This window comes from Haemorhous mexicanus, chromosome 5 (assembly GCF_027477595.1).
Source record: "Haemorhous mexicanus isolate bHaeMex1 chromosome 5, bHaeMex1.pri, whole genome shotgun sequence".
NCBI lineage: Eukaryota > Metazoa > Chordata > Aves > Passeriformes > Fringillidae > Haemorhous > Haemorhous mexicanus.
In genome coordinates this window covers 11,150,262-11,166,006 of record NC_082345.1, presented here as the reverse complement: position 1 = coordinate 11,166,006, position 15,745 = coordinate 11,150,262, and the positions used below count along the sequence as shown (strand labels likewise).

The 15,745-nt window shown below is 45.6% G+C and overlaps 1 protein-coding gene across 1 annotated transcript; it reads left to right on the top strand.

Annotated features, from left to right (window-relative positions):
- Positions 1-4,401: 4,401 nt before the first annotated feature.
- On the top strand, positions 4,402-8,649 carry TMEM213 (transmembrane protein 213). Its single transcript, XM_059845879.1, has 3 exons — positions 4,402-4,623; positions 6,824-6,877; positions 7,725-8,649. The coding sequence occupies exons 1-3, from the start codon at positions 4,542-4,544 to the stop codon at positions 7,892-7,894; spliced, it is 306 nt and encodes a 101-aa protein (XP_059701862.1). The 5' UTR covers positions 4,402-4,541; the 3' UTR covers positions 7,895-8,649.
- Positions 8,650-15,745: the final 7,096 nt, after the last annotated feature.

Sequence of the window (15,745 nt, the reverse complement as noted above, 5' to 3'; positions counted from 1 at the left end):
TCCAGAGAGAAATCTGGCCCCTCCTAAAACCAGGGGCTTATCCCCCACTGATGAGGCAGGGTTTCACCCTGATGAAAAAAAGGCTAGCTGGGAAACTACTAAATCTAGCACCCAGGAAAAAAAAATCCCTCTCAAAAGAAGAATTAATGAAAATGCATGGCTGTATAAAATAGTAAAGTGCCCTTAAAGAAATGCTTTCTCAGACCTGTTCTTTTGGAGGTACCCAGTAACTCTGGCCCAACAAGCCAAAGGGTTTAGCTGGTCTATGGGAACACTGCCAAAGACCAGTAACAGCAGAGGGTTTCCCAGCTCAGGGATTTTCTATGTTTTCTATTCAAAAGCAACAAAGAATTGTCCCACTTCACAAAGTAAGCTTGGTGAGAAGGGTCCTGCCCCTTGCTCAAGTCCAAGCTTGCTCTGTCTCAAGCTATGTGACCCAAAAAGAAGATATTAAAAATTACGAGGTACTTTTGACAGGTGGGTCAAAACCGTGCATTTTGCTCAGCAAACCCCCCAGATGAACTGGCTGTGGGGGTCCCTGGGCTCCCACCCCCTTTGGCTGCTCTGTGCTTCTCCTGGACCAGCCACTGCCCGTGGTGAGCTCTGCTTTCTCTATCAGTGCTACCAAAGCAAGGGGTTAAAGGCTGATGAAGCCAGTACCTTCTGCCAGGAAACTGGAAATTTCCTTGATAAGGCAGATGTGCAGTCACTGCCATTGACCGTGGGGATGCCACACAGGGCTGGGCAGAAGCTGGTGTGGCAAAGGAAGGACTTTGCCTTCCAGCCCATGCAGTGATACTAAACAACAGGAGTCATCACTGAGTTCCAAACTGGTGCATTATTGACACAACAAAACTAAACAATTCCTCAGGCTACTCCCCTCACCTCTGACCACAGCACATCACCCTGTGCTCATCTGATCACACCAGGCTTTGCTTCCTCTTTGCTCCTTTGCTGCTCTTACTCAGCCCCCCAGCTACAGGCAGCTACTCCCCAAAAAGCTGTTGGGGCTGGGGGAGCAAAAAGGGCCCCCAAAGCACCCTTCATCCCCAAAGCAAGCTGCACCAAGCTGGCTGCTCCATCCTGCTAGCCAAGGAGTGAGCAGGGATAAAGCCCTCTCTGCTGCCCTCCCCCCACCCTTCCCGGGTGAGAAGCAGAGAGGAGAGAAGAAGAAAACATATCCTATTTCATGCCTCTGGCATGTGGAAGTAAGAACATTATTTTATAATAATCCTATTAATGCAGATGAGATGATGATGGCAGGCCATGAGGCACCATTTGGAGAAGCCCCATCAGTGGGCTCTTTGTTGGGGCAGGCAGCTCTGCCCGGGCGAGCTGAAGGCAGCCTTTCTCCGAGCCCTTCACTGCCTGCCTGGTCTGGAGCCCTCTCCTGGGGTCGCCAGATGAACAGCACGAGGTCACAGCAGGGCCACAGGCTCAACATTTGTCTAATGCCAACCCCAGCCTGGACTGGAGAACACAAAGGGCAGGGTTGTGCTATTTTCCAAAATGTCAGACTTGCTTTCCTCTGTGTGACAGCACATCCCCTCTCCCCTTCTTTCATTTAAAGAGTAGAACCTTTATGGTTTTGACATTTTTTTGTCTGAGTTTTAAAAATCAACCCCCCTGTTCATAGATAGCTTTATCTTAGATGGCTTTTTTTTTTCACATCAATGAAGACAGCAAACAAGTTGGCCTCCTCTCTGATGGACACATTATTGGCAGCAGGTTTAAGATTTTGAGCTTTTTTTTTTTTTTGCAGCAATCAGATTTCATTTGGAATGAAAAATAGAAACCAGTTGCCAATGTAAACAGAACATGTATACACACACACACACAGAGTGAGTGTGTATGTGTGTGATAAAGGTTATAACTTTCTGAGCCACACCTGGTGATGTGTCAAGGGCAATACTTTGGTCACCAGAGAATCTTAGCCATAAAGCCCTCTGTGGCACAAAATCTGCCCAACAGTAGGTATTGCCTCCTCCATAATCATCAGGGAAAGCTGCCCAGCAGCCCTAAACACTGGAAGGATCTCCATGAGGAGAGCTGGGGAAGGACCTAATTTTAGAGTAAAGAGTCTTGTCTTGAAAACTGCATGAAAATGGGAGCCCAGGAAAGGAAGCACAATCTCTGCAGGACCTGCAGTTGTGCCTCACGTGCCAGGGCACCCTCGTGGAGGGAGATGGGAGTAGAAATCAGGGGAAGGCTCTGGAGTGTCTTATCGCTCTTCAGGCAGTCACAGCCCTGAAATATAAATGTGTTACAAAGAAGAAATGAAACAAATCCAAATCTGTGTCAGGAAATGATTTTGCAGGGCTCCCATTGTGTCTGAACTTATCAAGCAAAGCCTCCATTTCCAACCTGATCCAAAAATCACTGAAGCCAAGCGCAGCCTGTTCTCTGCTTCAGGAGACTTTGGAGCAGCCCTTTCTGAGCCACGGAGGGAAAACATTTTGGAAAAGAAAGGAAACACATTATGTTAATTGTGCAAAAGCATTTGCAGCATCCTTTAGAAATGGGGACATTTGCCTACAAGCTGACAAAGAGTATTTAGTTAATAGTTAAAATTCAAGAGAGATTTCATTAAAAAATGAATCATTCATGCAATAGCAAAGCAGTTTTGTCTTTTTGTTTCTCCTCAAGCATTTCATGCTGCACAGAACACTTTTGAATTAATTTACTTTTGCAAAATTAATTGTCAGGTCAATTTTCAGTGGGAACAGAAAGTGAGAAATTCAAAAGGGAAAGGCGAATCTGGCAGACAGCAGAGGAGCTTTCCCACTTTAAGAGTTAGAGTTTAGTTTTGATGCAGCAGGTAGCTCAGAAAAATACACAAATTAAAGGCAACCTCTACAAAAGGACTGAGACGCTGAAACAAGCCAGAGATAAAAATTATCCCGGGGGTGAATTTCAAGCAGCTCTGAGCATTTTACAGCATCTCTCCTGCTGTGACCCTTGTCTGCCGAGGGCGGTGGCTGCTGGGCCACAGCCCCACGACTCACCTTGTGCCACACCTCAGGTATCAGCTGAAGGACAGGAGGACAGGGCCGTGCATCCCAGCAGGAGCAGGAGGTGGCTGTCACTGACCAGCCAGCACAGCTCCAGCTCGGCCAGCACTGTGTTGACATGAAAACAGGCTGGGAAAACACGCCTGTCTCAGCTGACCTGCCTTCACTGGCAGCTCGGTGTGCCCTCTGGCTGGGGAACATCTGGATGCCTCGTCCTGATGCATCCTGGAAATATTCACAGCTGGCTGGCAGCAGAGCATTTTTGGTGGTGAGGACAAGCAGGTTCAACCCACAGAAACTCTGGGCAGGTCAGGGTTTTCCTTAAATGAAGGGAGACCAAATCAACCTCACACCTTTGCAGAGCAGTACCCTGGTGTGTGCCATTCATGTGGGAGGCCTGTTATGTCCTTTCCTGTGGGTTTCAGCCACATGGAAGGGAAAAGAGAGAAAATTGTTAAATGCTCTCCATCCTACAAGGACTGCTGCCCCACATGCCTTGCCCCGTGCCTCCCCTGAAATGTCTGCAAATCCACAGCAGGCCCCAGACAGGTTCCTTCCAACATGAGCACCCAAAGCCATGAGTGACCACTGCAGAAGAGCACCAGCAACCTGCTCCCTGCAGAGCTCACCTCTCCCAGTGCCTTCCTGCCTGATTTCATGCCTGATGTTTCCTCTAACAAGGATATCATCACGTCAAAGATAGGAGCAAGCACAGCCTGGGGAAGAACAGCAAAGTGTACTGCTCATCAGACCAGGACAACACCACATGCACTTTACAGTGTGGCTTTTCCAGCCAGGATTGCAGAAAAATTCCTGCTCTCCAGCAAACATCATTTTTCTGTCATCCCTCCTGGTCTGCAGACAGAGCTGTGCTTGCAGGAAGGCTCAGCTTCTGCTTTGCACATCTCAAGGATGAGGTGCAATAGCCACCAGAAAAGAAAGAACAGCTTTTCCAGAATCACTTTGCAGAGGGTGGTGGAGGCAGGGTGAGAGCTGTGGTCACAGGAAAAGAACAAAAGCAGACCTAATGCTGCTGTTTTTTGGGATTCCACACAGCTATTCCAAAAAAACCCTCACTGTGGAAGTCAAGCCAGTGAACACGCAAAAAAAAAATAGCCAAACTGGGAGACAAAGCCTCTGCTCCAGTCCTCTGCTCCTTTCTGGCTCTATTAAACCATCTTACAGGACCAAAAAGAGACTCAAAAGACGAAATTGCCTGGGACCCTGTTGGGAAGGGCTGGCTCTGGAGGCCTTTCCTCCTTCCAGCTGCAGCATATCCTGGGGAGAAACATTCAGGGGCCACCTCTTGGTATCCACCTCCCACTGAAGCTGGTTTGGTCCGAGCCCTTCTCTTTCCTCACCTGGCTGTGGCAGGAAAGTTCAAGGTGTCCTGGCAGCAGGAAGCTCCCTTGCTCCACCCTCTGCCCAGCACAGCGGCTCCCTCAGCTCACCGAGGGATTGCTGCAGCAGACCTGACAGCGACAGTGACAGCCACCTGCTCTCTGGGGACACTGGAGTGGCACCCTCGGCATGAAGCACTTGTCCCGTGAGCCCCGGGCAGCCCTCGCTGTGCTCTTCCTCACCGCTGCCCTCTGGGATTCCTGCTCAGCAGGTATTGCTCTCTTCTCTCCTCTCCCATTCTGATACCTTTCCCTTTTCCCCTGCTCCTCTCAATGCCTTCATGTATTGCCCACCAACAGTAATTTGTTCTTTAAAAATAAGGGGGCACTCCCTCGCTTCACCTAAAAAGTATGAAGAGCTGGAATTAATTAATGCTGATGAGAATTACTAGACATGACTGATCACAGCACACTGTAAAGGGATGTTCTCTTGCCAGTTATTTACAGAGCCACTGTAGATGTGACTGAGTTGCAGGTTGCTCCTCTGAATGGCAAGGAGACAGAGGCCACAGTTACCTGGCCTTCTTCTGCTTGCTGAGGCAAAGGACCACCTGCAACACCACCCGTTAGGATCACTGGACTCTGAATTAACTTTCCTTACAAGCTTTGTGCAGAAAATGTGGCTTTGGGGCTACCTTAATTGTAGAAGTTGCCTGAAACCAAAGTGTAAATGAGACCTGTGAGCTGCTCCTTTCTCACCAGGCTACTGCCTGCATTTGTATATCAGCACCAGGTGAGAGCTGCCAGCTGTTTAAAGATGGCCTGGCTTTGACAGCCTCTTCTTTGGGCTGCAAGATCTAAAAACACAAACCAGCACTCAGCATTCTGCATTGCTTCCTTCCACAGGTCATATGCAGGTTTTAATGATTCTTCCCAGTGCTTCTGTGAGGTACTTATTAACTGAGAAAACAAACTATGGGCTTGGCCAAGGTCATTCTGCAAATCCTACAGGAGTCAGACAGAAGAATGGGGAATACTCAGACCCTTCCCTGAAGCAGGCTGCCCAGGGGCTCACTCTGAGCATGGCAGAGGCCACAGGGAAAGCTCTGGTATTGCTAATGCTGGGTCAGCTCAAAACACAGAGCTAGGCAACAGCAGGTGACCCCCAAGGGGAACATGTCCTACAGGATAGCCTCAGTTTACTTGCTGTCACTTGGAAAACACCAAACTCAAAGCAAATCCTTGGTCAAAGGTGTCTCATTCTGTTTTGTTTTCCTCAGCTGAAACCAAACCTGAGCTTTTATTTTGTACTCTTTGGCGAAATCAAGCTGGTGCTGATTTTCTCTATTACATTCCAGATTAGCAGCTCAGAGTGATGCCTTGACTGGAAATAGTTCTCTCCTAGCCCTGCCTGGTCTGTGGACCAGCAGCACATCAGGGCTTCTCCATGCAGCAGGAGTCCTCACTACTGGAGCCTCCCTAGGCCATTTTCATGTCTGTGCAGGAGATACTGACCTGGCTGAACTTGAGCTGTGCTGCTCACAGGGGAGGTGTTTCTCTGATCCCCTTCCTTCTGCAGCAGGGCACAGACAGCTGCTGATGCACAGGGACCAGTGCAGCTTGTGGTTTTACCCCTGCAGGCATCCTGCAGCTGTCCTGGTTTGATCCTGCAGTGCTGCAGGGAGCATGCTGAGGGGCAAGGCAGTATTAGGAGGACTCAGGAGGGTTTGGGCTGTGACACCATGACCAGATTTGGAGAGCTGGACCCCGGCTGCAGAGTTGTGTCAGAGTGTGTGCGCTGATTCTGGGTAGGAATCAGGATAAAGAGGAAGAACCCTCACCAAAGCTCCAGGCCTCCCCCTCCTGACTTTATTTCTGGATGTTGTATTTTCCAGCCTGAGCTGGTTACCATGCTGGTATGAACCAGAGTCCAGCCAGAGCAGTTTCAGATGCTCTGACCTGCAGCAAAGCCAAAGCTCCCCTCGATGGACCTGCTGAGGCTCCCCAAAGGTGGCTCAGCCCTTGGCTCTGCCAGACTCCTGAGCACCCTGGGATTTTTCCAAGGGCAAAAGGAGGCAGAGGTACAGCCTACTGGCCATGGATCTCTCCATGTCATTGAATGGGGTCTCCCTTTCTGTGCTTGTTCATTCTGCCCCTGCAGCCTGGGCAAGGAGAGTGGTTAATTTGAGCTCCCAGAGAATGGCTTGGCCAGGGTCACACCAAGGCAGAGGTGCAGAGATTCACCTGCTCCTGAGGGATGCTGCTAGAGCAAGCCTCTGGAGCTGGGGTTAAAAGTGGTGGGATAAGGAAGTATATCCCAATGCAGCAATGTTTAGGGGCAGGAAGTTTCTTCAAGTTGTTTCCATCCTACCGACCTATACAAGGCCAATGACTTTCAGATTTTCCTGCTTGATGCCAAACATAGCTTTTCTAATCCAATTTACCTTTTGTCCTGTGCTTTCCTTCTGGCAGCAGCTGAAGACATCTCCAATGTTTCAACAACTGAGTACGAACCACCATGTCTTAGTAAGTCTTCATAAATAATTACTACCTGTTAAAGTTAGGTGATGAGTCTACACATTGACTGAGAGGCTGTCCTGGAAAGGGATTTATCTCCTCTCAAGTCTTTCATTGTGGGTCAACCTCTAGGATGCATTTTTAAAAACTCCTCCACTGTCATGGTGTGATATCTTAGGTACATTGAGACAGACTCATAGCTTTGAACAGACTAATTGATAGCCAATTTGTGTCCTAAAGCTCCCTGCCAGACTGGCTGCAGGCATTATAAGGGTTCCCAAGAAGGCCCCTTTCCCCTGCCCTTCCAGGCCTTTGTCAAACAGCCAGCTGGGGCAGCAGGTCTCTGGCCACAGAGAGCAGGGACAGGCCTTCCCAGGCATTTCCCCTGGGGAAGGCTGTGAGAAAACTCAGAGAAAGAATTAAAACAATTCTTATCTCCACTTGCTGCACCTGTTGCTAGGCAAATGTGGAATGTGTTATGGAGATTTGCTTACCAAAGGGTGGTGGTGTTTTAGTTGGTGGACCAATGATGTCAAAGCAGTATCAGACAGGCTAGAAGGGGTTATGGGTTCCTTAAGAATATAGTATTAATACAGTATGGAAGAATAAAGCAGTGGTTCAGCCTTCTGCATCATGGGGTCAGTGCTAATTACACCGATGTCAGGGGCACCCTGCATCCACAGCCAGCCCCAAACAACCCGAGATCCCACCAGAGTCATCCACCAGGTTAAGAGCCAGGCTTAGAGGAAAGATGCCAAGGCAGAGGGACAGGGCAGAAGCCATCTGCCTTCTCTAGTGAAGGAAACCTGTCAGGTACTTGGCCTCCCGTGAGCTCACTTCACTTCTCCTCCCCCAGACGTGAACTTCTGCAGGCAGGCAGCCACGTGCTGCCCCTCGGGCATGGATGACTACGGGTGGATCGCAGCGGCCGTCGGCTGGAGCCTCTGGTTCCTGACCCTCATCCTGCTCTGCATGGACAAGATCATGAAGCTCAGGCCTGATGAACCCAAATATTTGGTGGCCTGAAGCAGAGCGAGCCAGCAAGCGGCAGCACTGGGCAGACTGACAAAGCATTTCAAACACTTGCTAAGAAACAGAAGGGAAAGGGAAAACACCTCCAGCCAAAAAGGGCCAGATCTAAGCGGGGCAGCTGCCGAGGCTTCACCCTCTCTGGCAGGCTGGAGCTGCCAGCCAAGGTGTGGAGCAGGCAAGTCCCTGTAAGCCACCACATACCTGCCACAGTACAAAATCCCCCACTTGTCCCCAAGCCCTCCTGTGCTTGCTGTGAGCACAGCAACAGCAGGAGAGGCTGAGGGACCACTTACCAGCCTATAGCACATTGCCTCAGTGCATGGCCTTTGGGTTTGACACAGAAAGTGGGCAAATAAAGCTATTTTCTGGAGCAGCAACATTACCAGAGCCATTACTAAGCTACAGGCCAGGTCACATCAGTAAGTGGAGGTAATTAACTGACTTTACGAGGCCTTTTCACTCACTAACCTGTGATATTTAAAAGTCTATTAACTGATACATGGGAAGACTTATGGAAACTTAGGGATTGTTTGGGCTGGTTTGAAAATAAATCTAATTTTTCCAGAGCCATTTAGAGGTGAACTGTGTTGCAGGAATTGAATGTTGGTTGTATTTATTCAGCTTTGCCCTGCCTGAGAAACTAAGCCAAGCTGAACTGTGGCAAGCAGGTTTAAACCAGCATATCCAATTCATGCACAAAACTGTTCCTATTTATCTGAGATGATAATAAACAATTTTATTGATTGAAAGACTCTCACTGAATGGTTTATATGGATAAAGCTTAGAAATTGTTAGAAACAGGATTCTCAGAAGACGTATTCATGCAGGAGGGCTTGCCTCACTGCAGTCAAACTCTGATTTGGTGCAGTTGCACCATATTTATTTCTATCTCAATAAATCAGCATTTAACCTACCTATCCCTACACAAGGTTAGCAAACCTGCTAGAAATTAACTGAAATTAAACATAAAAAGTTACTTTTAAATCTAAAAAACACCATTGGAGATCTTTACCTGCTAGAAATAATTATACTCTTCCATCAGCTCATCAGTATGTAATTTCATGAGTGAGAAATGACAGAAACCACTTTAAGGCTCTTTCTACTGATTCTGGCACAATTAACACTTTGATCAGGACAATTTGGTCACTTCAAAGTGATGGGCAGTTGTCCCTTATCAACTAGCCCCCATCAAGAGGAACAGGGACAAATTAGACACTGAGGAGGAGAAAATACATCCTTCCCTATAACTGTTATCACTTAAGACAAAAATTCTTTCAGAGTGAAATGCTGAACAGAGATGCTCATGTCAGGAAAGTAAGTTTTGAAAGGGAAGGGCTTAATTCTCAACATTTCAATATACAGAAATTAAAAGTAATTTTCACACAACAAATCTCAGTTTGGAGACACTCAACTTCTTTCCACAAAACCCTCTCATTTATGTACAGACTTAGAGAAACAAAGGGCTCTCAGTCAACACCAAAATGTAAAGAGAGTGAGTTGACATTAAACCATTGCAATCACTCATGTACTACAAGTCTTCTACCTACATACATAATTTTTTTCCTGTTATTTAGTTTTCATAACAGAAAACAATGTGAAAAGCAATGTGAAAGACACTGTGAAAAAAATCTCCATTTACTGCCTTCATGTCTGCCTTCTGCAGATCTCTTCTTATAAGCATTTTTCTCTGGGTTGGGAACATAGAAGTGCCTCCTGGACATGGCACTGCTCTTCATCTTTGAGGGGATATGTTTCATAGCTTTTGCACGTCTTTGAGTTTTCAGCATGTGATGCAAGCTCTACATGATGTCCTACAAGAGCAACAGCCACAAAGAGCTGCACAACAACTGGGGGTTTCCTAACGTCTGCCTTTAGAAGCACAGCTTGCTCATTCTTCACGCTCTCCAAAATAGTGCAGATACCTTCAAGGATTGCAGTAGACTTAAACCTTAGGTTTTGCTTCTAGCAATTTCCTTTGAGGACTCCCAGCTCAACCAAATGGGGGAGAAATGGAAAAAAAAAAAAACCCATATTTTGTTAAAATGTAGTGCCCTCAAAGGTTTTGTGTGCCTGTGTTCAGAGGTGATACCCAAGTCTCCACAAAATCAGGTATAAAAATGGAGTACACCTCACAGATAATATCTGCTGTGAAATGTATATTTTTCTAGATCAGTGACCTGTAAACTTCTGATCTGATATGACAGGGTTTTTTCTTCCTGCATCACCCACTCTGACATCTGACACTGTCAGGTCTGATCCACAGCTGCTTCTCTTCAAGTCATTTGATGGAGTCACTTGGAAAGACTCAGTGCTGTAATGAATCTCAAGAAGGCACTGCTGTCCCCAGGTGTGTCTGGGATCCCCGAACAAGGTGGCAGTGTTCACAGGCTCCAAGGCTATCAATGGAAACATCTTATCTGTTTCTACACAATTCAGGGCAAACCCCCAAAGTATTACTTTAAAGGGACTCTCTGAGGTACACACTATGCTGTACTGATCCTAAGGGCAATCACAAGTACAATGCAAAACAACCCACTAGGCAAAAGAGGAGAAAAGCCCTAATGGTGTTGTCAGTGCTCCAGGGGCTTGTCCAGTTACAGAAAGCACTGAATTAAAAATTTGCATCTGAGTGACTTGAGAAATTGCTATAAAGACTGAAAATAGTAGGCAGAAATGCATTTCTAAAATGTAAAGATGATCTGTAGTCTGCTGTTAGAGTTCCTGGAATAATTTTATCCAGGGAACACAGGAGCACTGGTTTTGGGTTATAATCCCTCACTTAAGAGCAACTGAGTCACAGTGGAAGGCTGTGGTCTGGTTTTGATGCACAAATTAAACAAACAAAAGCACAAATTAAATATACATGACTGTATAGTACAAAGCCTTATAAAAGTGGTCCATGAGCAGAGCTGCAGACTGATGTTCACATTTATTGTGTATTATTTCATGGTCTTAATATCATTCACAATTTAATACCTCTAATTGTAGATCCCAACTAGTGAAATGCTGTCCAACCCCTGCTGACTTCAAGGGAGCTACACAAACATCCAGCACAGGCCTTGTTTTGTTCTTTGGGGTCTTTTCACTGAAATTCAGGAAGCCTGTCATTTTTATTCCCACAGGAAACCTTGGAGGCAAAGCATAACCAGTGATTTATCAGCATGCATAAATCCTTTTTGTGTTAAACCTGGGTGCCCCATCACACTGCTACACACAACCTCATGGCACTAAGCTGGTATAGACACTTGCAGGTCTCCAAACACATACAAAGTAAGGCGATAGCTCCAGATGATGATGGTCTGTCCAGGACCAAAAAGTTCCTCACTGGAATGAGATGGAGGAAAAAAATCTATTCCATCTCTTATGATTTAGTACAAAGAAAACCAAGAAAATTGTTGAAACCTGGATGGCTGGGGAAAAAAAAAAAAGTGTGAATAAAATTCACAAATTTGAACCCCAGCAGTGCTGACCACATCAGCAGAGTTCTTCCTGTTTTCTGCTCCTGAATCTCAGGCATGAAGATATGTAGTGCCTGGAAAGGGAAGGGAGATGCAGATGGCACCTGGGAAAGCTGCTGGTCTGCAAGTGTGTCAGACAGACAAACAGAGCACTGGGGACATGTAACTGAACAGCACTTTCAATAACAAAGGAGAAAAGCAGCAGCACAGCATTGCAGGTAACTGCTTTAATTTGCCTGGAGATAGTATCAGTCACATCCAACTAGTGATTTTAAACAATTCTGAATTTGAGCCTAAATGGATTGGTACTTGATGCTTGACTCCTCATCTTTTCAGATACCACAGCTTTGGTAATGACTCACATTACTCACTGCCTTGATCCTTGGGGCTTTAGTGAATGAGCTACATATTAAGCAATTGCACTTTACAATGATTACACTTTGCCAAATCACTAGAGGAATGAAAACTGGCAAGCATCTGGGCTCCCTGCTCACATGAAACACACAGACAAGACAGAGGTTAAATTCATAAGAAAAGGTGCTCTGTGCTGGGACTCAGTAGGAATTTTGATGAGGTCATTACAAAATCTAGGATTTCAAAAACTTATTGCCATTAGTTACTTCCAAGGAATGGAATACAGGCATTCTAGGGAAGCAACCAACCTCTCTTATCCTTACACTCCAGATTCTGCTTATTTTGTGGCATCTGTAGTACCAGTGTCTGTTGTGGAATCCAAAGCTCACTGCAGGTTTCTGTCCTGGAATCAAACATGTTCAATGAGCTGATTTCCAACTCCTAGTTTGCAATAACTATCCAGAAATAAACCGCAACATAAACAATGCAGTATTGTCTCCCAAGTCTGCAAACTGCTTGGAAAAAAACAGCTGTAAGAGACTTGTGACTTTTCCTGTCCACTTTGACAATATGACCTCGACAGCGTGACTTCTGGAGCAAAAATCAAAGTACTTCTTCTGGTTTTCCACAGCTTTTTCTAAATGGGAGAAGGGAGACACCTGCAAAGCTCCACCTCTACTAGAGTATGCCCCCTTTGTGGCATTTCAACACATTGTGTATGTAAGTCAGATCAGTTCAAAAATATGCAAGTTCTAATGTAGCAACCCTCTGGGCTCAAATGCATGAAGAAAGCACCGGGCTTTAGCTGAGCAATACTAACATCCTATCCAGACATGACAACATTAGCTAAGAGAGGTCAGCTCCTCCTTGAGAAGACTAAATAATGCCCCTTGGCACTAGTGTTGAGTGCTCTTTCAGCTGCAGGAAAGGGCACTCTCTGCTCCCTGGCAGAGCTAGATTATTGTAAGCAATGTTGTGTCAGTGATGCTGTCTGCTGGAAGTGACAAAACACTTCTTGTAACTTCACTGCAGTTCTACTCTGCAAAAACAAGAGCATTGTTTCCAGCACCCCAGCAAATTTTCTTCCACAGAGCAGTGAGGTGCAGGAGGATGTGGCAGTAATCCCAATACTGTGCATTACAATCCCAATGGCTGTGCATTACAGATCTTCTGAACAGGAGATTCCTGTGCCACCATCAAGCCTGAAGAAATAATTGTCAGGATCAAAATCATCCATGGAAACGCTTGACTGGGAGTGTTCAATGCAAAATACAAAGCAACTTTCCTTAAACCCTTTTATCCAGGACTGCATGGACACAAGTCCAGCAATCAGTTCAGAAGTTTGTGGATGCTCAGATCACCTGCACTGCACTGAACTTGAACTGTTTCATATTCATATTCATATGCTGAATTACTACTGACAGTGGTAAATCCACAACCCTTTCTCCAATTTCCTTAAGTCCAAGGATAAAAACTTTCTGGTTTTTCATCATTACATTATTTTTAAATTTTTTCTTTAGTCAAGTTTCTTTCAGATCTGTGTTTTAGGACCAAAAGAGTGCTGTGCATTGCCAAATATAACACAGCATTAATTCTCTTTCAATACCAAAAAATTGCTCCTGAAACACAAACAACATGCAGCTACTGCTTTTAAATCATGCACAGTAATAAATCCTTCCAATAGCCTGGATGAGGAAACCAACTTCCAAGCAGCCTTGGGATGGAAATATTTGAGAAGTCTGCTGGGGAACACTACAGAGCTCTTAAGAAATATGTACATTTGAATATATCTGGAAATGCAAACCAATAATTTTCATCTTTCAACTCTTTAGTTCTCATTTCATTTCACCTGCTCTACATGTGGCAATAAGAGGATTTCTGCAAGTGAACCCAAAAACTACCATGTCAGGGATCCAAGGAGGTTTTGCATTTGTTTCAAAAGATTCTTCAGAGCATTTGTTCAAACATGCCAATACTTTAATCCAGTTTGGAAGTGACAGCCTAAACACAGACTTCCAGTTATGGAGTAAGAACTACTCAAAACTAAATATGAGCGGCCATTACAAAGGAAAAAAATTATTTGATGTGTCAAAGGTACCAAGAAAAAGTAACACAAAATCAAGACAAAACATTCCACCTCCACAAAGTGCAAAGAAATGTGTATTTTCTTAATACTAATGTAACTTCTTTTTTAATCAGTCTTCAGTGGGATTCATGGGACTGCAGCTCCACTCCAGAAAAGTCTTTTTAAAAAGGCAGTGCAACTCCACGGATTGTTGCTTCTCAAGTTTCTTACTCTGTGTGAGTAAACTCATCCTGTGACTTGTATGGCAAGGCTAGAACATCTGGCCAAGTGCATCCCAAACTGCACTAGAGAAACTGTAGGATGACTTCTTCCAATTCATACATGTGACTACATGGTTTTCAGTGGGAGTCATGCAGGGGCAGCCAGGGGCAACATGCAGAGAGCAATGTTTGGATCTGACTTGCCAATCCTATGCCACAGGCTGAGCCATGACACATGTCTACTGGTGACAGCAGAACACATCCCCATCCTGTCTCCTCCATTTCTAAATAAAATCTAACAGGAAGAGAAAAATATTCCCTCCACAAAAGGCAACATTGATTTCCACATTTAAGCGATTCAAAGCCGCTGCTTGTCTCTAGGCACATCTAAACATTCCTGGAGAAACTCCACAGCCATGGTGAACTGCTTTTGGGAGTCTCACTGAGGAAAGATGTTCCTCACCCATACAAACCAGCACTGCAAGTGGTGAAAAACTGCAAAGAGGGGCTGTCATGGGCTCAGCTTGAGTGGGACAAGGGGCAATCCATAAGATTTCATCTCTCTTTACAGAGCACTGTCACAGGTGGCCCTGGAGACCTGATTGGTGCCCTCTGCCTTCTGACAATCAGGTGTCATCCTTTTTATTCTTAATCAATTTCCAGCTTTCTGTCCATATTCAGAACACACCAAACTGGTGCTATTTTTTAAAAAAATAGCTTTATTTCTTTGCATCTGCAAAAGTATGGCCCACAACATGTCCCCACCTCAAAGACACAGATGTTCTTCATCTTGCCACTTCAAAGCTCTTGGCCAAAATAGGGAATTTTCAAGGACTGGCACCTGTTTACAAGGAACTGCTCGTTAAGGCATAAAACAGAAAATGCACATTTCTTCCTTGAGCTAAAAACTGTGATAGCTGGAGAACCAAGGAATGTAGTGAGGGCAAAAGTTAAAAAAGTGAGTTCAGCTGCCTACCATCACCCATATCACAGAACTGGTGACTTCCCTTGGGCTCGAATATACACCCAGCTTTTTTATGTAATCCACCAAATGTTTTCAAGCCATGAGTTAACAATAACAGCATGAGCTGTTGTGGTTCTTGGGAAGTTATGATTGCTGTACACAGCCTCCTTCTAAGATAATGCCATAACCTTGATGTTCATGGTCCAGTTTAGAGGCACTGGCTTGGTAGGAACATGCACTTTTGGGTGATCCCTCTGTTATTTACCCGTGTCCATAAATGTGCACCATACTGGGGTAGCCAGCACCACAGGAGCCTTCTGGTGCAGGGTAATAAACACAGACCTTGGCTGACACTGACTGCTGCTCCTCAACATCTGACAGAAGCCTGACCCAAACCACTGCAAGTACAGTACACTGTAAAGGGTCACCAAGATTCCACTTCCTGCTCCAGAGTGGCCATTTTTAACATTTCCAGCCCAGCACCTATGCAGTTTGTTCCTCCTAAGAGCAAGGTTTTCTCCCCTGAGTCAAAAGCCCACGGGCAAGGGCAGGATCGTGTGTCACATCCTGGTGGAGAATATTTTACAGCACTGAAGCACGCCCCACCTTCCACACAGAGTGTATGAAAAATAACTGTAACATTTCACTTGGCTCCAACAATTTTGGAGCTAAGAAGGAGGCTGGAGGTCAACATTCTGGCCACGAGAAGGAAACCAAGCATGCTAAATTATGTAGCTCTCATCTCACCAAGTTCTTCTATGTGCCAAACTAAACAGAGACTAA

Bases quoted from the DNA above. Each gene is read 5' to 3' on its own strand.
- TMEM213 (XM_059845879.1), top strand. From the start codon at position 4,542: ATGAAGCACTTGTCCCGTGAGCCCCGGGCAGCCCTCGCTGTGCTCTTC. The intron at 4,624-6,823 runs GTATTGCTCTCT...TCCTTCTGGCAG, and splicing joins CTGGGATTCCTGCTCAGCAG to CAGCTGAAGACATCTCCAAT. The intron at 6,878-7,724 runs GTAAGTCTTCAT...CTCCTCCCCCAG, and splicing joins GTACGAACCACCATGTCTTA to ACGTGAACTTCTGCAGGCAG.